The sequence below is a fragment of the Strongylocentrotus purpuratus genome, unplaced genomic scaffold (assembly GCF_000002235.5).
Source record: "Strongylocentrotus purpuratus isolate Spur 01 unplaced genomic scaffold, Spur_5.0 spur5_scaffold_11, whole genome shotgun sequence".
Lineage (NCBI taxonomy): Eukaryota > Metazoa > Echinodermata > Echinoidea > Camarodonta > Strongylocentrotidae > Strongylocentrotus > Strongylocentrotus purpuratus.
Window position 1 is genome coordinate 13,796,916 of NW_022145596.1, and position 23,479 is coordinate 13,820,394.

Genomic DNA, 23,479 nt, shown 5'->3' on the forward strand with positions numbered 1-23,479 from the left:
TGGATCGTGGCAGTGACACGCCTTTCACAACATGCATATATTCACTCTTGTGGACTACTCACAAAGGGTTCTAGGGAAATTTATGAATTTGACACAGTTCCATTTGATGCACACATTGCAATCAACACAATAGGGCCGAAATGATGTGTACGCCACGTTTCAGATTATGATATAAGCATACACCGGTACTTGGTAGAAGGGCATTAGCAAAAATTACATTGTCTCTTTGGAGCCAAAAGGGCGTTGAATTTGTGTAAGATTAAATGAGTTAACACCCTTCTGGGTCCAAACAGTAACTCACTAAGCAGAGTATACATGTGCTACAGTGCTGATGCCCTTCTCTTGTGTACAGACTGTGTTGATGAAAACAGTGATCTCAAATTTTTTTTTTTTTAAAGTTACTAATTTCTTGTTCCTTCTTTAACAAGATGAAGAGTGATTGTACCTTAAACATAAAAGATGAATGTTTATGCTTTTATGTACATTTCCAACAGTAACAACATTACTTTTTTTTTTCTTCTAAAAAGGCGTTGATGAAAATGCTTTTTTTTCCTTCGAAAAATGTGGAGTTTCTTCTCAAAGAAACAATCCAGACTTAGAAAACCATATGTGTAAACTATCATTTTACCACTAATTGTTTAGGAAATATGGCAAAGTATAAAAATTAAGCTTGTTCTGTCTAACCTTCCATAATAAACGACTTGCCAAGAAAATATTGTGGCATTTAACATAACATTGAAACACATTAAAAACATATTTGACAGATTTACAAAATAAGTTTGTTCATATATTTACCTGCAACAGAGAAAAGATTCAATCAAAGAATACTGAATATTTGATAACTGATACTTATGTACACATACCTTGATTACTGAGTTCCGGCTTTGTATCTTATTTCAGACTTTCCATAAATGCACATAGATAAATATATCACAATGAACTGTGTGACCCAAATATTAGTTTTCTGTAGTGCTTTCATGTGGCTGTAAATCTATAAAATGCAAGCATTATCATAAAAAAAGATATATTGAAACAAAAACAAACCTTATTAGTACCTCTGCAAACCTGTATAAAATATGTCCAATTAATAAGGTATGCATTTAAATGGAAAACATACATTTCTTTTAATCCAATACATGAAATAGCATCAAGAAGCTCAATAAGGACAAATCTTCATATCATAAACTTATTTAAAAACAATACCGGTAATCCACGCAGCCTATATAAATCCCACTTCTTGAATAACGATTTAAGATGTGTTAACACAGATTCACTTAAATGGGAAAAAAAGTTAATTTCATCAAGAAAAATTGAGATGGTTGATATTCATGCACTTTCTGCAAAATGAAGATGAACAAACAATGTAAATTGCAGTTATTTATCCTTGCTGAGTTAAGTTCTTTTATGAGAATGGATCAATAGAAAATAGGACACAAGAATATCAAATATCAACTTCAGGTCTGAACACCAACATCAACTTATAATTACACCATATATTTTTGGATTAGATCTTATAAACAAGGAAGAACACTAACAAAATAACTAGCATATGTTTACTTTATTTGTTTATTTATCGGTACTGATTGTAAATGTCACATCTTGAAGCAATATAGATCAGCAAATACTCCTGAATTATAGGCATTTAAATTAAACAAAAGTTAAGTGATGGCAGACATGTCCAGTGACTCCAGTTGAACCTGTCTAAGTGGCCACCTGTTTATGAAGGTCACCTGTCTATAGTGGTCATCTATATTATTTCTCGCTAGGAAGAAAATGTATGTTGTAGGACCTGTCTAGAAAGGCCATCTGTCTACAGTAACCAGTTTTCCTGTTTCCCTTGGGTGGCCTTTACAGACAGGTTTTACTGTATCAGAAAACTTATGTTAAAAGAGACTAAATGACACAAAATCTTGACACTCGAGTAAGCATTTCCATTTTGGCTTAAGATGCTAAAGGCAATATCAAACATCATCAAAGAGATGAAAATGATGGTGGAATGACCAACAGCTATACATCAACAAATTGAAAATAATCCACAAAAGTGCACCCAAACCCAATTTTTCTGATGCAAGCAATATTCTGAGGGAAAGGGCAGACATGCAACATATACAGTACAGGGTATATCTTTTCTAATTTTGTTTACAAAAAGTCCACATATTCCTTTTTATATTCTTATTAATTAGCTTTAGAAAATATAATTCATTTAAATTGCCCATCCTGACGAAATGATGTGGACTGACAACAAACTACGACAACCATCACAAAAGTAATCTTTTTAATGAAACAATACTTTTGAAAATATAAATCTTAACTTTCATTTGGATCAACATGCAACATGAATATTAAGCATTGATTTAAAACATGCAGGGATATGCAGGAAGACATTTCCTAAAACTAAGGACATACATTAACATCTAGAATAAACCAGAAGAAAAAAAAATCTTTTAAAAAATGTGCTTTCTTGCAACAACTAAAAAAAAAGGGAAAAGGTTTATTTCACTTGATTCCATTTTGCTGAAGGTACAGTAGTGGCACATACGTGAAGCAAAACAATCTAAGCAGCACTGTCAAAAGATTCTGCTGTTATCAATTCAAAATTAGCACTTGTCATGAAGTTTGCAAAATGTTGATTTAAAGTGCTACAAAGAGTCTTTATCAAATTATCCTTAACATGCAAATAGTGGAAGTACATATTCATGTATGTCCCATGGTAATATTATTTCAGTTCCATTAAAATTTTTAGAATTGTATTATTTATTAATTAAAAAAGAATAACGTTGTGATTCTGGTCACCTCCTTGTAAAATATCATTTTATGGCTTAATTGCATGAACTACATGTATTTATTTTGACTTCTGTCAATAATATAATCCTTAATTCATATCAATTATTCTGCTCATGCTTAAAATTCAAGTAGTTATAATTACTAAATGATCTGTTGTCATAAATAACTATTAACTAAAAAAATTGCTTCGACTACTTTCTTATCTGCTAAACATGCAACTCTTGGTGCAAGACTGAAGAACCTGCTTAAATCAAGCCCCATTTTCTACTTGTTTTTATTTTTCACAAAGGCCATTGGGCAATAGTGCCTTTTATATACATACATGCACACCAGTACATTTCTTCAACACACTCATACATTGATCTAATATACACAAAATGCAGGTAATGAGTTCTTGCAAAGCTATGCAATGCAATGAGGTATATAATCACAATAGCAATATAGTAATACGATTATCAGTGGAGACAAAATAACACTCAGAAAATGACATCGGGTGGTCCTAAATTTGGTGATGGCAAATCCGTTGACGTCTTTAAATGGTTTTGACCTCCGGCCATTTCTTATGCAATATCATGAGGTAATTATTCATTGGCTTATCAGAAGAGGACAAGAGTCTAACCAATTCCGTAGTTGACAGTCGATTGCAAATACGTAGAATTTATCCCCAAATACAGCTCCCACATCGAGTTAACATGTGCGGGTCAAAGGTCAATTCATAAAGCTCAAAATAGTTCCCTCCAACATACAATCTCTATGGAAGGGAACAATTTTTGTGCTCCATGAATATGAACATTGACACTAACTTAGAACATTACCATGTTTACTTTGTTGACTATGGTCTTGAGTTTGAAGTTTCTGAAGTTAGCCTAGCTGGCAACCCAAGTTAAAAACAATGTGAGAACCATGAATATCAATTTATCTGCTCTCAGCTACACTGAAAAAGAAAAAGAAACTTCAACTAAAAGTTTTGCAACATTCATAATCACACAAGAGCACTTCCAAGGTCCCTAATATCCTTTGGCATAGATAAACAAGCAAGTACCCTTTAGGTGAACATATCTTTCACAACCAGTCTAGTGGCCCACACACAAATTATCAAAGAGGTTTCACATTTGTTAATCCCATAATGCCCTATCATCATCCATAATAGGATTTTTAAAAATCATCACATATAAAAACAAAACAATACAAATAAACAAAGTTATGCAGTTTGAATATCAATATTCAACAATTTTGCAAAACCACTTCTACGAACAGTGAAGGTAAAATGGCTGGAAGGGATCAAGTATTTATAAAAAAGCTCATTACATACACATTCTGACGTGGCGTATAAACATACAAGACAATTCAAATGAGAGTGCGCATATTCTGCAATCAGAAAATAAAATAAAACCGACTGATTATTTTCTTTGCTCTGTGCAAAGACTTCCACCTAGTGTCCGTAATATATGCTCAAAATTTCATATTTTTTTCATAAGCTGGAATAGATAACCATCCTATGACACCACAATGGTGAAGACCTGATGCAAATCTTTCTCCAGGAAGCAATTGTTCTCTTAATGGAAAAGATGAAGTTATGTCCTTCTTGCACCAGATAGAAGCATCTATTTAACGCTTCGTATTTCTATTTCGTTTAACTGGAATAGATAACCACCCTCTGGCGAAAACGGAAAACAGACCCGATGCAAATCTTTCACAAGGAAGCCAATGTTCTCTTAATATTAAAGATAGAGCTGTGTCCTTCTTGCACTTAAGGTCAAAGATGAAGCTACGTCTTTCTTGCACTCCAGGTATCTATCTACTGTGGCAGAGTATAGACAGTCCTTATCCATTGCATCCATAGCCTGATTAATGATGGCCTGGTACTTGCTTTATTTACAATGGAAATAATCTGCAGGTGAATGATCCGTTCCCGTGTTATATACACATGTGCATCGCAGCAGGATGTGGTGGACAGACAGACAAGAACAAGTGCTACATCACATGGAATAGTCACGACTGGAGGAGCGGCAGCACACAGTCACCCTTTTACTGTTTTATTTTCATTTGTATCAAAGCCGTCCTAGCATGGAAGCATGTGCCTTTGCAGTTTGGCAGTTAGGCATGTTGGAAATCAGGTGAGAAGCTTTTGTCGCAGCTTCTTTGTCATGTTCAGTGTCTTGTATTAAAAGTTGTCCATGTTTTTGAGTTGTAGTCATCAAGTTGTTTGACTGGCTGTCGTTACGTGAACGCTGACGAGGAGGCACCCCCTGTCTGGTGTAATCGGAACCACTCCACAAATTCATCAAGCATCACAGGCCCTGCAGGCAAAGCAAAGAAGTTAAGAGTTAGACTTTGTTAGATGTTTGTACATGTTACTTGTTACAGCTGAATGTAAAGAATCAGGGCCCTGTTTCACAAAACTTGTTATCAATAAAAAGTTGCAATTACTGTTATAAGCTACTGAAATCATGGCATTTGATTGGCTGAGAGCAAATTTGTCATAGAAATTAAACATTTGTTATTGATAACAAGTTTTATGAAACAGGGCCCAGGTTGGGTTCAGATTTGGATCATTTATCTTTTATAAAAATATACTTTGATCAAAATTCAGAGGATTTAAACCTACTAGACATGCCCTGAATCTCTAAGTTCATGAGAAGCTGAAATACCATGAAATTTGAAAAAGGAAAATTTTCAAGAATAAATATGGAAAATCCAGGGCTTGATACAAACGTGGTTCTGAAGACAAATAAACTTTTTAACCCTGATTTTTTACAAGTTGACCACTTGCAAGGTAGGACCGAGTCACAGACACAGAACCCTATAAACTAAACGTTGTCTAGATTTGTATCAGGTTGACTAGACCCTCCATAACTACAGCTCCCTTTAAAACTGCTCCTGAAGACTTCCCTCTCCAACCATTACCTCCCCAGACAACTACCTCTTATAACAATTATCTCCAAGACAATTCCCCTCTAGAGTAGGGCAATAGTTGTTTGGGGGTAGTAGTCCTGGGGAATGTTTCACAAAGACTAAGATCGACTTTGAGTTGGACTTAACTATGACAGGCCGTTCATGCCACTAGTTCCTCTAACCATTCCTGGCATTGGTTTCTCAGGGGATGTACAAATCATGGTCACATATCTACCGAATTTACATTTTTTATAGTTCAATATTGAAGGAAAAACATCTAAAGATTGTAATTGAGAGACCAATGATGAGAGCAACCATTGCCATGAATGGCCTGCCATAGTTAAATCCAACTGAAATTCGATCTTAGTCATTGTGAAACACTCCCCAGGGGAGGCAGTCCAGGGGCGAGGTGTCGTAAAATTATCTTGATCCGACATTAATCTACAAAGGATATATCGTAGTTTATACAAAAGTGTTCATGACTTACAAGCACCATCTTCATCATAGTTACTAAGGTCAGGTCGGATGGCCCTGCTGAACTCCAGGATATTGCACCACTGGTCCTTGTTGATCACCTTGTACTTGGTCTTCTCAAGGAATTGGTGAAACTGACTAAAGAGAGGCCATTGACGACCCAGTAGCAACGTCAGCATGGCCTGGGCAGTATCAAGGTCCATGCTACGCTGATCTTTATTCACCTGTCCACAGTATCAAATATGAACAAAAATAAATCATAAGATCTATTAATGGTCTATGAATGTACAGTCTAATGGTCTATTGCAATATAGGCGGACATAAACAAGCATGGAGTGCATTTGGGCCCCTTTGGACCCCTAAGTTTAATGCGAACTAGTGCAGCCAAATGTCCAAGTGAAAATAGTTTTCAACACATGCAACCCTACATATTTTCCCTGGGGATTCTTTTTAAGTTTTTCTCCCGGAGTAAGGAAATGCATAACCTGAATAAGACACAAAATAAACACTAGGAGGAATACAAAAGTTTTTTCAGCTTCTCAAGGAAGCGATATTGAGGATCTGACATTGTTTTGGCGAAAGCAGCTCAGGGCTTTATTTTGCCAATGATATAAGGTTAAGGTTGCAATTTTTAGTCCAGCTTAGGATAGGGGGTAAGGTATAGCGTTGGTCTCAGGTTCAGGTTGGGAGTTCTGTTAGTGTAGAAAATTTGATCTTGGAGAAATTGTCGCAGGAGCGTTTGTTGAACAACCAACAAAGTCACCGAGTCCAATGCATTTATTTTGAGAGCTGAGCATTTAAAATCTATAAGTAAATTTCTCAAGACATAAAACTTTCTCCTTTTAATTTTAAACTTAAAATGACAAAATTTGATTTGACTTACCCTAGCAAAATCATAAGCATATCTGTAGATCTTCTTGAACGTTGCAGGTTCATCTAAAAGGGCTCGTAATGTCTCTAACTTTCCCCTAATTTTTTCTGTGCCGTCCACCCTGAATAAACAAAATAATCAGTCAATAATTGTTTTTAAACTATACAATTCATTGAAATCGCTAGTGTAAAAAGTGTTTGATCTCACGACTATGAACACTTAACATTAATACATAAATATGAATTGTATATTGTTACAAAGTAACTTACCATAAAAAAAAAACAAAGGCTGGCTCCTGTGTGCATGCATACATGTGTTTATTTAGTATCAGTCTACTCTGCAGTCAAATTTTCCTTTATTGAAATTTGCAAAACATCTCTTTAAAGAAGTAATATTTGAAGCTGGTATTTAAAAAAAATAGTAAACTGGTATATATATATATATATATATATATATATATATATATATATATTAACCCCAAACATAAAGAGAAAAATGTTTATAGATGACTGATTCACTTTAAGTTTGCTGTTCCTTGGCTGAATGAGTACTTGTGATATCAAGATAGAAATCATAGCTGATGTGTTCTCAAAGCTGAAATAAACTGAACTGCTCTGAAATTGTTTTACCGCCTATGAGGATAAAGCCTATATTTCAGTTATTATTATTATTTTATTATAATTACTTGTACCGTGCTTTTCCCATAAGGCCAAAACCACTTACAGTGAATGAAAATTAGATTGACATAAATACATGTCATAAGAAAAACAATTTTACAACTACAAAATGCCCCAAAAATGTGTTTTTGAGGCCTCTCTGAAGGTAATAACTGATGGAGAATGTCTAATTCATGAAAAGGGTATTGTGCTTACTGTAATTTGGTCATGCCATTCATCCACTCTGTTTGTGTGAAGAAGCCCATCTGTTTAGCATCTAACATCCAGGCCAGGACCAGCATGACCAGGTTCTCTGGTTCTACACCAATGTCTTCACAAAACTTCTCCATACCTTCAGGGCCTGAAAGACAGCAATGGAAGACAGATTGTAATTGTGATGGCATTTGGTGTTGTTGCTGATGTTTATTTTCTTTCATGACATGTTGCTATAAAGCGTTTCTTACATGAACAATGTGTCGACATAAGTCAAAACTTATACTTTTGGCAAAAAAAAACTCATCTGTCAAAACCATTATAATGAGTCATAAATGTCTGCTTAAAATCAACATAACTTTGCTTCATAAGATTATTGGCAGTGCAAGCCAAAAGTTTTTTTTTAAAACTCTCTCCTCTTCGTTAAAATAGTTTGTCAGATGAATCTGCAGAAAACAAAGTTAAGAACCGATGTGGCAACAAAGAAAAGGTGCCTAAATTACTTGAACTCCTCTGATTATACAAACTGTGTAAAGTAAATGAACATAAAGAATTCTTCTGCCAACAATGGACACGGATGCACTCTTTTCATCTCTTCTTCTTTCAGTCAACATAAATGATGACAAAAGGCCTATCATTGATCGCACTGAAGGGTAAACCAGCAGAAGCCATCAAGAAGTCAATAAGAATATATAAAGAATAGATTTAAATGGAACATATTAAATGACTTGCATGACTTATTTCTATCTCCATTTTGTAAATATGAATGTATCAACAAAATATTCAAGTATGAATTGCTTACTGTTTAGTAAACCCGCCCCCACCCCTGAAAATTGTTCAAGAGGATCAATCAGATTCCTAAATTTACAAATATTTTATCATAATTTATTTTAAAAATACAATTCACAAATGCTTTTGTTTTTAAAGTGAAGGAGAATACTAACCTAATGAATCTGTATCCGGGTCCATGTATTCTCTAAACCAGTTCTGACATTTCTTGACTGAAAAGGGTGCCCTACTAACGTGGTGATGATGGCTGGTCAACGAGCTGCTATGAAGATAATTTCTAATGCTGCTGTAAAGAGGTGAGATAGATAATCAAACAATGTGTATGTGATGAACAAGTACAAAATTAGGTTAGTTGAAAAGTATATGAAATATGTCATAGAATTTTAGAGGATGTATGATGAGAAGGGAAAATTAACAACAATACAATGCAAACACATATAAAGAGAAATAAATGGAGGAAAGAGAGAAGGTGAAACAAAGAGTCATGAAAGATTGAGAGGAGAGAGGGGTGCATCGAGGGGTGACACAACAGACTCATTGTGGGAGGTTTCATCTTTTCTGGAAAATTTTGAATATATAAAATCAGAGTTCAACTGATTTTGAAAATCATGTAAATAATATCAAGACAAACTCACCCTTCCTTGGATTTCTTATTCTTGACAATATCTTCCGCCGAAGAAGTTCCTCGTTTTCTCTTGGGTGCCATGTCTGGGTGAGGGAAAGCAGGGTGTGGTGTGGACTTAAAATCTCCACCGCCGCCCAGGGTCTGAAAGAAATAATTTACTTATTTATTCAGCACTTCCAAAAAATATAACAATAAAGCAATATAAATCATGATGATTACAAAATTAGAATGACAAAAATTATACAAATTTTTGTAGCAATATTCTGAGTGCCAAAGATGGCAGCTGGGGAAGAAGAGAGCAAACTTAATCACTGTAACCGTAACAGTCCCTCCATTCAACCAACTGATGCACTCAGTAGACAAATAAAGAGAGTAACAAATCAATGATAAAAAATAAGAAAATTTAAAAATATATACTGCTGAACCACAGGCTTATTCAATATTGATCAGTCAAACGACTCGTTGAATCATCCTTTCGATGTCTATGACATAAGTCGTTCTGATCTTGAGACAATGGCTTTACTTATCTGCTACCTACTAATTCACATTTTCCCCATGATATAATTTTTAAAATCTTTTACGATGTCTGTCTTATGATTACAACAACTACATAAGGATATATAACAGCTGAGTGTAAGGGCAGTGGTGTTGTAACTGGGAGGGTCAGTGTTTGAAAGTTGAAAGTTGAAAGTTTGAAACCAAGTCGATGTATTTTCTTCGGCTACAGAGGCATTAATAATCAATTACAAAGTCCTAAACATGGACTTAGTCGTTGGTCACCTGAATTTATTTTACATAGAAGAACATCCTCGGTTTCATAGTGGTCACATAAGATAAATAGAATAACCATCGTCATAAAATGTATATCAGGGAGTCATGCATAAATATGCACTTACATGCAAACCCTTTCTTCAATAATCTAGGAAAGACGATTTAAAGGGAAAGTCCACCCCAAAATAAGTTTGTTTCGATAGAGGCAGAATAATAAGAAAATCAGGTGAGTGAAAGTTTGAGCAAATTCTGAATGAAAATAAGAAAGTTATGAATTATTGAAGTTGTGATCAATCAAATACAAATTGGCAACTCTGTGACTTATTATACGAGCTCTCCTTCATTTGCTTTGTGCATAATATTTCATAAAATCATGTTTTCTTCGTTATTGATGACGGAATATATATTTGTTCCTTGCAGGGGGAGTATAGAAACATATTTGCAATTATTATATTTAGGGTGCATGTATGGTTGAAATTTTTCTTGAGGGAAAATGAAAATTTTAGATTTTTTTTAGTACTGAGCAAATGGAAGTTGAGCTCGCATGATACGTCATAGAGTTGCCAATTTGTGTTTGATTGATCACAACTTCAAAAATCCTAACTTCCTTATTTTTAATCGGGATTTGCTCAAACTTTCACTGACTTGTTTCTCTCATTTTTCTACTCCTATTAAAACTAACTTAATTTCAGGGTGGACTTCCCCTTTAAGTCAATTCTGATTGTAATCACACCCAATAATTACCAATAACCATTGTAATGAACATTAAAGAAAAGAAACAATTATAATCATTAAATAACAAATTTTGGCGGAAAGTGGCTTACACAAATAATTTGTGAAATTGTTGAAATTGAAATAGATTATCACTTGACAACCCAAGATCACAAAATCTGTTTCTCTTAAATTTGAAACAAATAGAGCTGCAGTAAAGACCCCAAAAAGTTGGTATTTTGGTAAAGCTCAGAAAATGAAGTTTAACAAAGTTTTACCAAGTTTAAAGTTCAAAACTTCTTACTTTCATCTATTTAATGCTTGGAGAAAAATATCCTACAGATATTTCCACATTCAAAAAGACTTGTTTCTTACCAAGCGAGTGAATCGCTGGTGAAGGTTGGGGTGTGAAGCTGAAGAGTTTGGGTGATCCAGGGCGGACAGGAATGTGTGTGAGGTGATGGAATACGAGTAGCTTACAGCATCGTTGGCAAGTTACTATGGCATTAACCTGACAGACAGAGTAAAGAACAAGAATTTTATTTAAAAAATGCATTTGACAAAATTTGAAGTTTAGGTGAATATACAGTAGTGTCTTGGTGCTCTTGAATATATCTGAGCCTACATTACTTAAAGGTCATCTCAAAATGATGATGTACACCAATGTCTTGGGTGGTATTCTGAGCAGTGTTATAGCTAGAGACTTTTAAATGGTGGGCGCGACTTCACTGATGCCATTTAAATCCCAAATCCTAACCTCTGTGCCTACATTACTTACAGCATATTTGGCAAGTACTATGGCATTAACCTGGCAGACAAAGTAAAGTACAAGAATTTTAAAAAAAAATGTATTTTACAAAATTTTAAGTTTACATGTAGGTGAATGTACAATAGTGTCTTGATGCTCCTGAATATATCTGAGCCTACATTACTTAAAGGTCATCTCGAAATGATGATGTACAGTTGTACACCAATGTCTTGGGTGGTATTCTGAGCAGTGTTATAGCTAGAGACTTTTACATGGTGGGCGCGACTTCACTGATGCCATTTAAATCCCAAATCCTGACCTCTGCAACGTCGCGATCGCAAGCTATAAACAAGAATACATGTGCGTACTAGGCGCTGATAGAATAGAATTAGAATAGAATAGAATTTTAATGACTCTTTGACCCCCTCTTTGGGTATGAGAGTACAAACAAACATAAAAGTATAACAGCAATGCATGACTTATGAATACAATTCTAATACATTATACATATATTATGACACAAAGATACAAACGATAATACGTGTATAGTGTAAGAAAGTACAAACAAGAACAATGAACTAACTAGTAAACACAATATATACATGTACAATGTAGATAGTGACAATAATAACATGTATAAGTATAATGCAGTCTATTTACAAGCTAAATAGTAAACAAAGCAGGCTATTTCACACTATCCTACCGCTACGAGTATGCGTAGGTTCAGCTCAAATTGTACTTCCTGAAATGCTTGAACTATCTTCTTTCTCTGTTTTTTAATAAAATATCAACATAATAAGGCGAGAAAATCTTGCTAAATTCTTCAACTGAGAAGCGATTCTAGTATTAAAAAGTTCTGTCATGTGCATAGCACTTGGGAGCTTAGACTTGCAAAACTTTTTTGATAAATATAAACATCTCTCCCTTTGAAAATATGGACAAACAAAAATATAGTGAAATTCATCAAAGCAAGTTCGGCTCAAACCCAATCAATCAAACAATTAACATTTTAATTGTAACAATATTGGACAAATTTTACAATATGAATAATGGAAAAAAATATATATTAAAGTACTTTAATCTATTTATTCAGGAAAATTAGGAACTTTTTAATTTACCCTATCAAAAATAAACATTTGAAAGAACAGAAATCGAATGAGTCTGGGCTGCTATCTCTCTGCATTATAACGTATACATCGGTAAATTCAATATGGCAGCCTTCATGAATCGTAACATTAGACAACAACCGTCTCTGCAAATCTTTAAAAAATATCATTTATTGTCATATTGAAAAAATGATTCTTGTAAAATTGCAAATAAAACATGGTTAAAGACGGCAATATGAATGTAAGTACTACTTTTCTTCACAAAAAGTTGAGTTTAAAGCAGTTTTTTTCATCTGGAGTGGTGGGCAAAAGTCCTCCGTGTTGGTTGGCCCAGTGACGACCACCTTAGCTAAAACTGTGCTTGTTATTATATTATATTACCGAACCGAACCAAGTTCATGTAAAAAATTGCCAAACTCGGCCGAATCCGAACATGACTTACAGCACTACCTTGCACACACTCACACTTGGAAAAACTAACATCAACGGATAGATAAACATGTCAAGAATCCATAAAAATATATCACAATATTTCAAAATTTATACAAAATCAGTAAATATTACTGTTTAAGAATACATTTTGTACACGCTACGGCTGCTAAAACTCGAATTAACAGGTTAGAATTGTCAGGAAAAATGATAGGCTTTCGTAAATGATACTCGAACGATCTTGGTACCAACCTATAGGGAATGAGGTAAATAACACCATGATGTCATTTCTGAACTGCTTTGTGGGACGGGCTTTCAGCGAATTGGGTAGTAAGAACTCGATAACATAACGATATCATACCGATAGCCAATCTTAATCGGCTGCTAAGGTACCATCGGACGGATGTGCGCATGCGTTGCTGAACGAGGCATGACGTCGCGCAATCGGAACCATGGCTAAGCAAACCGTAGTGGGACATAGAGTCTAGCTAGTCTATAGTCATGATACATGTCACATGAAGCTGATTTTTTTACTCGAAATAATTTTTGTATTTGCATGTATTTTGTACCACTATGACAGGCATTCTCTATTTTCAGAAAATAATTATATTTTAAAATAATATGGCGTTAATCTATTATTAACAACAATTATCGGCAAGCGAGAGTCTTGTTTTTTCGTTACAAAGTGCCAGATATTTGTATGTGACCGTCAGACAAAAAATTGTGTCCTCACATGGTTTTGCAAGTCGCTAGCTCAACCCAATCCGAGCAAAGAACATGAGAAGATGTCGGAAGACTCGGATGTCCGTCCGGTCGACAAGGTCAGGCCATTGACAGCGCCAGGCACTGTGCCGGGTAAGAGCGGGGAGGTGGAGAACTCCCATCCTCATCCAAAAACAGCTGCAGTAAGCATCGCACACACATTATCCTCAAAGTGACACTTCGCTGTGACGAACATTGAATGTCAGACTATGTTTACGTTTAGAAATAAGACGAAAAAACATGATTCCCTTGTAATAAAAATAATAATAATGAATTATATTACTGTCAAATATCAACAGCGAACGATTATACTTACAAAATGTAAATAGGTTGGTTGACAAAGCTGGAATCATAACGAGTTTTAGTGGTACGTTTTCGCCCATGTCCCCCTGTGTAGCTCGCCATTACCGCACGGCCTGCGCATGCGTTTTACCGGCGAATTCGCCCTTACCTAACAGCTGATGTGATTGGTCAAAATGGAGCCCCTCAAAGATTCGACCAATCGGAAATCGCGATATTGACGCGGCGATTGGCAGAAGACATTCCTGTATTTCATCGCCGATTGATTTAGTTCCGATGTGGTAAGGCCCCGTAATTTCAGTTTTATATCAAATTTTAGTCAAATTAGAATATAATAACAAAGCTTTACGTATGTATAGACTTATGTAAATGTACGTTATTGTACTTGAAAGGCTGACACGACTGTACAGAATAAATAATATTGCACATAGATACGGAACGCTGATCCCTGGCAACCACTTTTGTTTTTTACATCACGAAAATGCACGTGTGGGACTGCAGAGTGCTCTCGGCTATCTCGAATATTGTTTAGATCGAGGTTTGAGACAGAGAACATCTGTCAAGTGTGATCTCGACTGTTGCACGGTGTTGGGTAAGGCAGATTAAGGAGTCCACATTGTCAAAACCATAACATTTTGGATTTTTCTAGTCTATTTTCAAATGAATTGTTATTGTTAAAAAAATTGCAAGGCCAAGTGCAAGTCTGAAGTCAAGTGTGAACAGGTGAATGTCAATGTGATGTGTCCATGCATGAATCAGGATCATGATTGAATGATTGATGACAATGTCAATGGCCTCTCAGACTCAGTCTATGGTCTGCATGGTTGTTCGGCTAGGACTACGTCTGGCTCCACTGACAGTGACAGCCTCTACAAAGATTGAAGTAGTCTACATCATTTTGGTTAAGTGTCTGATTAGTGAGGGGAGGTTGAGTACAATCTACAACTAGGTACAAAGTAGGTTTGAACTGTGAATGATTGCCGATCTTATCGCCCGCAGAACATAACTAGGGTCTAAATTCTAGGCCAGTAGCTAAGTTCAAGATAACAGACAGATTAGCTGAAAGTGAGTTCTTATATTGATGCTTTAGAGTCTACAATAAATTTTGATGTTATCTTTTATCAAACTGTTATAAATAAAAACCGAGGGCAAACGTTGCTCCGGATTCCTGCAAAATTGGGCTAGTTAATCCCCCCTTGTGCATGCAGCAAGGGTTACTGTCTATGTATGGAGAAGATTGATAAATGTTAGTTTTATTAAAGAATCTCCCATACCAGACGGTTATTTCTGTCTAGCCACAGACATGGTGAATTGTGTGTTGCAAATTGTCATTCTACCGTATTTGCCGGCGTAAAGGCCGCACCCCCGCATAGGCCGCACCCCCAACTTTGACATTTCGTAGAGAAAAAAAAAAAAAAAAAAAAAGGGAAAAAAAAAAAAAAAGGAAAAAAAAAACGGACCAAAGAAAATAATTGTAATTTTCCCGTAGAACTCTATTTCTCCTACAAACTAATACCAAAATTATCAATCATTTTATAAATTTACAGGAAGTTTACCTAAAAAATGATCGTAATTTAACAAATCTTCATCGATTTTTAGGCAGATTAGCACATTCATGGGACACTAGAGGGCGCTTCGCATGCATACAGAAACCAGAATGGCCAACCTATCGCAGGGTGGAAGCATGGTGGAAGGATGTTTTTTTTTTTTATAATGTTATCCGGTCTTACCCCTATCGTACCGTCAAATGGAGAAAATAAACAAGCTTTTGTATTGTTATTAGAGATCTACCGAGGTTAGTTTGTCGCTTTAATTAATTAGATAGTCTCAATTATAATTCAGAATTATCTTACTGAAAAGTTAACAACACCGATGATTGCGCTCTGTGCATCTCCGAAGGTGCGTTGGATTTGTTAGCAACTCCAGCCCCGTAGCTCCCCACCACAGAGTGTGTGAGTAAGGTACCAAAATCATACCTTACTCACACACTCTGTGGTGGGGAGCTACGGGGCTGGAGTTGCTAACAAATCCAACGCACCTTCGGAGATGCACAGCGCGCAATCATCGGTGTTCTTAAGGACATTTTTACAACTTTACAAGTACGAGTTTCTGGTCAGTTTTCTCCTTATTTCTTTGGTTGCACAACGATTAAAAAGATAACTTCTTCAAATTTGCTGCTGACGTGGTTCACAAAAGATCTTGTCCGATGTGTTTTCAAGTCAATTTTGTTAATATATTTTGTTGTATGAAGTTGCCTACAAATAATGGACGTGATATTTTGACCGCTGAATTTTGTTGTTGTTGCGTATACGCCGCACCCCGACTTTTTGATTTTTTCTCACCCGAAAATACTGCGGCCTTTACGCCGGCAAATACGGTAGTCATGTTTTGAACAGGACTAGATTGGTCAATTGGTCAAGTGACTGAGGGCTGAGAAGTGCCAGAGTCAAACCCAAATGAGTGGCCTCCTAACACTTGACTGATGTTGCTTTTTAAATCACTGCTTCACAGTTTGTAAAATAAACATTGTCATGTCGACCTGTAACTCTGTAGATTTCATGATGACTAAGTTTCATCATAGACTGCAATGTATGACATCTTCATGTTGAATGTTCAATGCTATCTAATAATATATTTCTTTCCCTATTGAATGATGAGTATCATGCAGTGTGATTGATTTGTATATAACGACTCACTTTAGGCATGTAAGCTTGATGTAAAAATAATGAAGGAATAGAGTTAAGTAGAAATCGAAATTTTCTGGTGATACAAATTTAACATCAAAACCTAGGATTCAAGCCTTTTGTATTTCCTTGATTCTTAAGAATAGAAGATTACTCTTAATGCCTTTTCTGTTTCTTTACTTAGATCATATTTTTTAAAGATTTTTCCCCCTTATATTTTAACAGATTATAGAAATTTACAATGACAACAATGCTGAATCAGAAGTGAGTTTGTAACCTGCAAACCAAGAACAAGGTTCACCATGCCTGCTGAGGACGTCCGGAAGGAGCATGTGTTGTCCTCTTGTGGGTCACTCCTAGGCCTCCCAGCCAACGACAGCGCAATCACCAGCCTCTATTCGGCCAGGGAGCTCAACACCTTTCTGGATGATGGCAACTGTTCAGTGCTCTCGGCAAAGCTCAACAGCTCGGGAGGAAACAAGAAAGTCTACTTGGCAAATAAGGTGATTGATTAAAAAGCAAATTATTAAATCTGTCAATTAAAAAACACAGGAATGTGCAATAAGTGTATATGTCTACAACTAAGATCTTCTTTCATAGAATTAGATTGAAAATAAAAATTGATGCAATTCTATTTGTATAAATGCAATTAAATGCATTGATATCGGAAGCATTATCTAAATTGTAAGGTATAATTTTTTTTTAGCATTGGTGTATCTGGAGACAAAAAAAATTGTTCACAAGTGCAAAGTTGTTATTTAAATAATAGTACTGTGTAAAGAAAATGATGTACTCCAGGTTTGTTTTGAGTGATATCTTTCCTCACCAAGGCATTATAAGACTATATACTCTTCATCCTCAAAAGGATAAACATATCTACAGAACTTTCTGGGTAATCATATTTACTAAAAAGCTTACCTCAAATTGACATACATGAGACCACACATTTTTGGTTTGATATACTGTGAAACTAATTTATTTTCCTTTGTTACCAGAACTCAAAATGACCTTTAACCCTTTCTTGCTATCCCATCCCAGGTTGATCCCAGTGATACAGGAGAGAAGGTGATTGCTTTCTTCAAGCTACGTCCAGATGTCATCTCAGCCGATAATGTCCAGTCAAGCATTCTGACCGTGTCTATGATGGACTCTCCTGTTGGGGCACTCTTTCATGCAGTAGACAAGGTCAGTGAATCGCCATGATTAAGAATAGCAATAGAACAACAATGGTTTAAGATACATGTTTGTAATGGCAGAGGTAAAGTAGAAAGAAAATGATAATCTGTCTACTGCCAAAATATATTTCTAAGGTTAGAGGGTTGCTGTATCTAATTGAATTGATTTTTGTAATTTTTGAAGATATTTATTCATTAGCATTCATATAGTGAAATTTTACATTGTCTTTAATAGATGGCAAAAGGCCACTGTGGCATTCCTGCTGGATATATGTTATCACCATTGAACAAAAGCGTTTTTGTTTGAGCTAACGTTACTACATGTCTTTAAAGTGTGCCGTAAGTCCTGTTCTCGTGATCGTATAATCTCAAGAACCAATCGATGGATTCCAGCCAAACTTGAGTCGTGTATGTATCTTGCAGAGCCAATGAACTGTTAAGATTTTGGGGTCACGAGATCCAAGTTCAAAGGTCACAGGGGCCGGGCTCATTATGTATGCAAAAATAGCTTGTATAATCATTCAACCATATTTCATATCCCAGGTGTTTGCCCCATTGCTTATTGAGGATGAGAAGTACAACCGTACCTTCAACCCCAAGCTCCAGAGCCTTCTCAGTGAGCTTAGGGCTGGACTCAAGAGCCTGGTCAGGAAGCAGGATCCATCGCAGGGAGGACAGGTCAAGCGAGGGGACGATGACTTTGCTGGTATGACCCTTTGACCTTTTATTTACTTGAAAGCCGTAGCGGATATGAATCATATTGAGGAGGTGTTTTTCAAAATTATGTATATGCATGTCTGCCATTGAATAAATCATGTATGTTGATATCACAAGTTTTACTGTCATTTGATATTAACCCTTTCCTTTATTTTGGTAAATGGTTAAATATATTTTTGAAACTGCTTGTAGCCTTTGCATAGAGAGTTCATATATTTACAATTGCACAATATAGATAAGTTAGCTTACATTGCAAATTAGTAGTTTACAAAATATGATGCAAATAACTGTCTGTTGATAACATTTGCACTTTGATTGGATAATGAGAATCAGTGTGGTAAGCAACTTTGGGGTGACATTTTTATGGAAGACTCTTACAATGAAAGATTTCAAGGTGTCTATATACAGTCAAACCTGTCTATAGTGACCTCCCAAGGGAAACACAAAAAGTGGTCTTTGTAGACAGGTGGTCACTATTAAAAGCAGGTTTGACTGTACAACAACTTACATTTTCTTATCTTCTACAAATTGATTTAAACCCTTCCCTCCTAATCTCTCCCACCCCACAAGGTATCCTGACCCCTTCGGATGAATTCCAGCACTGGTCAGAGGTTGCCATGTCGGGTCGCAACCAGGACGCCAAGGAGCGGGCGGAGCATTTCCTGTCCTTCTTTGAGATCATCTCCAGGGAGTTTGATGTCCTGGACACCCTGTCGCTGGAGGAGGGCAAGGAGCTGGTCGAGACCACCCAGGATGCTGTGGATGATGTCTGGAAGCAGGGCGAGTTCGACCCCTATCCTGAAAAGAGAATGGCCCACTTGCTGGAGGTCATAGGTCAGTGATGAGCAACCCAATGGCCTGAATTCACAAAGGAGGTTTAAATTTAACCCATGGTTTAAACCTTCATTTACATAACCCATGGTTTAAATTAGCGCAAAATAAGCTCAACACAGTCAAGAGGTCCAATATAAGACGCGCGCAAGGCAAGGTACGCTTATTTTGCGCTAATTTTTAAACCATAGGTTATGTAAATGAAGGTTTAAACCATAGTTTAAATGTAAACCTCCTTTGTGAATTCGGGCTAATGAGTGTTGTCGTTTGTCCCTGGTGCACAGTTAGTTATGGAGATTAATTTAAATTATTGAGCAGGGAAGGACTGCAATTCTAATCATTTGTTGATTGCACCATCATTATATTGAAGCCTTTGATTGCAAGACTTAGTTTTAACCCTCCATAGCAAGAATTGTGGGTAAAAATGTATGGGTGTCAATCTCGTAATCAAAGAATTTTTGTTGCTTTATTTTCTAATGTTGAAGTAATTGATAAGTTTTAAATTGCAAATCTGTTAAGATATCAAACATCAATTATTTGTGTTCTTATTTTCAAATCTGTGATCTGTCCTAACCTTAAGAGGTAGATCCTTGATGCAATTTATCTCAGAATAAATTTCTCAAACATGTCCTATGGTCTTCATCTCTGCCAGGAAGTGCATTCGGACGCTTCATCCAACGCAAACTTGGAGCATTTGACCTCTGGCTTGACCCCTTCCACAAAGTCAAGCAGGCCTTGCTGAGTGGCATCGCCATCTGTGACAAGTGGATCTCCAGCTGTGAGAAACTCACCGAACAGTTCTGGAAAAGGGACCCCATGCACCCCTGGAATGGGGCCAAGTTCACCCCGGATGGTCTCTCTCAACTCTCCAAGAGACTTCAAGAAGTAAGTTAGATATGCTCAATCAATCTTCATACTATTGCTAACATTAAAAAATTAAAACATTTGCTGCTGTAATATGAAGAATATATCTATTGTGTAGAGTTTTGCTCTGGTAGCCATGATGTGGTATAACACATGGACTATAAGTTGCAACCAGTTACCCCTGTTATAGGGTTTCTCCTGGCAGTTCTTGGCAAAATGTCTTTTCAACAAGTAAGCACCAGGCTAGGATATAAAGTACCAATTTCAGATTACTGGTCTAGAATACGAACCATTGTACCATGCTGCATGTAAATACCAAGAAATTCTCATTTCAAACTATTTTGGGAGTAACATCATAAAATTGTCTATACAATCATTTTCTTGGCAGAATATTTAATACTTTGATTATTTGATGTGTTGATTAATTCCTGTGCATAGGAGTTCCAAACAGACAGTACCCCATTTGTTAAAAGTTGATATTGATATGGCTTTTTGAAATTACAGATTTCAACGTTGAGGACGATTCATGAACAGCTGGTCCGTCTGCTGTCAAAGGGAGAACAAGAAGAAGTGCGGCTCAAGGATGTCTTCTCAGTTTTCTCTGGCCTGAATCCACTGCAGTACAACCCCTACACAGAACCACAGTGGAGGGCTGCTGTCTCCCAGTACGAAAGGGGTAAGGAGCAGTATGAAAGGATAGAATCAAGATACATACTTGGAAATTAACTAATTATGGAATTAAATTTGATTTGATACAATTCATGCTGATACAGAGCTTGATGTTCACACTGCATTCAACACTGGAACAGCTGTGACTGAGAGTTAGCTAAAATTCCTAGGCCTATATGTTTTGTGGAATAAGAGATTTTTTTTTAGTGCTAGCACTCATGAGCTTTTAGAAGTTTGGACTATAAACCAATTTTCAAAATAATTACCCAGTGAAAGTCTTCAAATTTGTGATAAGTAAACAAAAAATGTGATGATTAAAGATACCATACCAAATGGGGGACTGTCAAGGTCAACAAAGGCTATGTATAGTCCTGTGTATTTGCAGTGTTTGTGTACACACTGGTCATCTGAATCACTACATCATTCTATCACAAAACCCTGCACTCTATTAATTCTAAGAGGTAATTTGTTCAATGCTGTTTGACCCGTGCGTGAACTGAAAATTCATGTTTTCTCGACAAAATGTATTTCTTCTCTATGTAGCAATCAATCCAGCTGAGAGGAGGATTGCCATCAAGCTCCGGACTCAGTTCAGAAACGTGGAAGGCAACCCCAACCAGCTGCTTAGGGAGTTCCAGAAGTTCAAGGAACTGGTCGGCAGAGAGAGTGTCCGCAAGGAGGTGGTGTCAGAGAGGTGAGAGCTAGGGATCAACAATGGTTTACCCAGAGTCAAAATGATTTTTAATGTATTGAATTTGTAGTTCACTTTGATTTTAATCCAGAGATATGCAAGTATGCTTGACATTAGCATCAAGAGGGATATGACAGCTTTGAATCCAACCTGAGGCTGAGGGACATGTTAATGAGGGAATGATAACTTCCCCACACACTCTAGGTCACTGATGTGATCTTATATCATATAGTCTGCCATATAGCCATGATATATTACAGAATTTCTAATCATTTAAGTGCTGGCTAATCTGTGTTTCAGTTTCATGCCTTATCAATTATTTTGCTGCTATAATTATCTATGAAATTATTTAGAAATTTTAATTTTATCTCATGAAACTACTCAGACTTAGAAGGTATTTCATCGAGGTCACAATTTAATTTCGTCCCTTCCCTAATGTAGTAATTTTTAGTGAATATAGTATTACCCTTTGACCTTGCAGAGAGACCCTTCTAGGTCAACTCCAGGTCTATCTCAAGAGCATCCGGGATGACTTCAACGTGAGGACCAGCGAGAGCAGTCCTCCAACGGGAAAGAACCTCCCAGAGGTTGTCAACAACATCGTGTGGGTCAGGCAAATTGAAGCCAAGGTAACAAGCAAATAGTGAACACAAGCAGTAGATATGGGGAGTGTTTCACTTAAGTTGGACTTAACTATGGCAGGCCATTCATGCCACTAGTTGCTTTCACCATTGGTCTCTCAATTATGATCTTTAGATAATATTTTTTCCTTCAATAATGAACCATACAAAAATGTAAATTCTGTAGATTTGTGACCATGATTTGTACGTCCCTTGAGAAGCCAATGCCAGGAATGGTTAGAGAAAGTAGTGGCATGAACAGCCTGCCATAGTTAATTCCAAGTTTAAAGTTGATCTTAGTCTTTGTGAAACACCTCTCTGGTCAGGTACAAGCAATCATGTCTCAAGATCTCTGTATATGAAGGTCATTGTGCTGGTATACCACCCCGCATCAATTGGTTAATGTTGGTGAACTGATGCTGGTAGTCTTGTCTTTGTTGGATTGATGTTAGGGATGTATGAATTTGAACAAATTTATATACACAATAATTATGTATCTGTTTTGTATATGTGAATTGGCAAATGAATAATAACAGAGCTATGCACTGTAATCATATATGTCAACATAGATTGGTATACTAGCCATGAATCAAAATTGTAGTGTTCATGATCAGATAGCACAATCATAATTCTTCATTTTCCTAAGGACTGATTTCTGTGACAATATCATTCAAGTATCTATTTGTTTGTTAGATAGGTGGAGCAGATCTCCCAATTTGCAAATACCATCCTCACAACGACCTGTTTCTGTTTCATCTAATAAGACTGTTAGATTGGACTTTAACATTCATGTATCTGATGGTGGTTGTTATCGTAGGTGGAACAGACCTCCCAGGTTGCAGACACCCTGCTGAATGACCTGTCTGGGTTTGGACGCTTCAGACGAGAGGCTGGGGACCTCCTGGATGAGCTGAGGAACTGGAGGCAAGACCAGTTTGATTCCTGGTCCAGTGAGATGCAGGCTGCCATCGGTGACCACAATAAACCCTTGAGGTACTGATGATAAAGATGAAGGTGGTGGTAGTGGTTATGATGATGATGATGATGATGGTGGTGGTGGAGGTAGTGGTGATGATAGGAAATCATAATGCTGG

At 36.5% G+C, this 23,479-nt stretch overlaps 2 protein-coding genes across 4 annotated transcripts in view; one reads left to right on the forward strand and one right to left on the reverse strand.

Annotated features, from left to right (window-relative positions):
* Positions 1-756: 756 nt before the first annotated feature.
* Positions 757-14,269, reverse strand: LOC574763 (DCN1-like protein 5). 3 transcript variants are annotated; one of them, XM_030980711.1, is made up of 8 exons: positions 14,151-14,269; positions 11,165-11,300; positions 9,318-9,448; positions 8,838-8,965; positions 7,897-8,041; positions 7,037-7,145; positions 6,167-6,377; positions 757-5,084 (listed from the first exon to the last, which is right to left on the reverse strand). In XM_030980711.1, exons 3-8 carry the CDS (start codon positions 9,386-9,388, stop codon positions 5,005-5,007), a joined length of 744 nt encoding a protein of 247 aa, XP_030836571.1. In that variant the 5' UTR covers positions 9,389-9,448; positions 11,165-11,300; positions 14,151-14,269; the 3' UTR covers positions 757-5,004. The 3 variants fall into 3 exon arrangements, with proteins under 3 accessions (XP_030836571.1, XP_030836569.1, XP_030836570.1); XM_030980709.1 differs by having other exon boundaries at positions 8,838-8,968; XM_030980710.1 differs by lacking the exon at positions 11,165-11,300 and having other exon boundaries at positions 8,838-8,968; positions 14,151-14,266.
* Positions 14,270-14,344: 75 nt separating this feature from the next.
* LOC574968 (cytoplasmic dynein 2 heavy chain 1) overlaps positions 14,345-23,479 on the forward strand; it is a 69,402-nt gene continuing 60,267 nt past the window's right edge. Inside the window, exons 1-10 of the mRNA XM_030980712.1 lie at positions 14,345-14,415; positions 17,044-17,321; positions 17,857-18,003; positions 18,537-18,699; positions 19,281-19,544; positions 20,194-20,426; positions 20,910-21,081; positions 21,618-21,768; positions 22,247-22,394; positions 23,203-23,378. Of these exons, the coding sequence (XP_030836572.1) occupies positions 17,121-17,321; positions 17,857-18,003; positions 18,537-18,699; positions 19,281-19,544; positions 20,194-20,426; positions 20,910-21,081; positions 21,618-21,768; positions 22,247-22,394; positions 23,203-23,378 (1,655 nt within the window). The 5' untranslated portion in view covers positions 14,345-14,415; positions 17,044-17,120. The remainder of the gene's footprint in view (positions 14,416-17,043; positions 17,322-17,856; positions 18,004-18,536; positions 18,700-19,280; positions 19,545-20,193; positions 20,427-20,909; positions 21,082-21,617; positions 21,769-22,246; positions 22,395-23,202; positions 23,379-23,479) is intronic.

Excerpts from the sequence above, each read along its gene's own strand:
- LOC574763 (XM_030980709.1), bottom strand. The coding sequence starts at position 9,388 with ATGGCACCCAAGAGAAAACGAGGAACTTCTTCGGCGGAAGATATTGTC. Across the intron at positions 8,969-9,317 it reads AATAAGAAATCCAAGGAAGG|CAGCATTAGAAATTATCTTC; the intron begins GTGAGTTTGTCT and ends ACCTCTTTACAG. Across the intron at positions 7,146-7,896 it reads AATGGCATGACCAAATTACA|GGTGGACGGCACAGAAAAAA; the intron begins GTAAGCACAATA and ends TTGTTTATTCAG.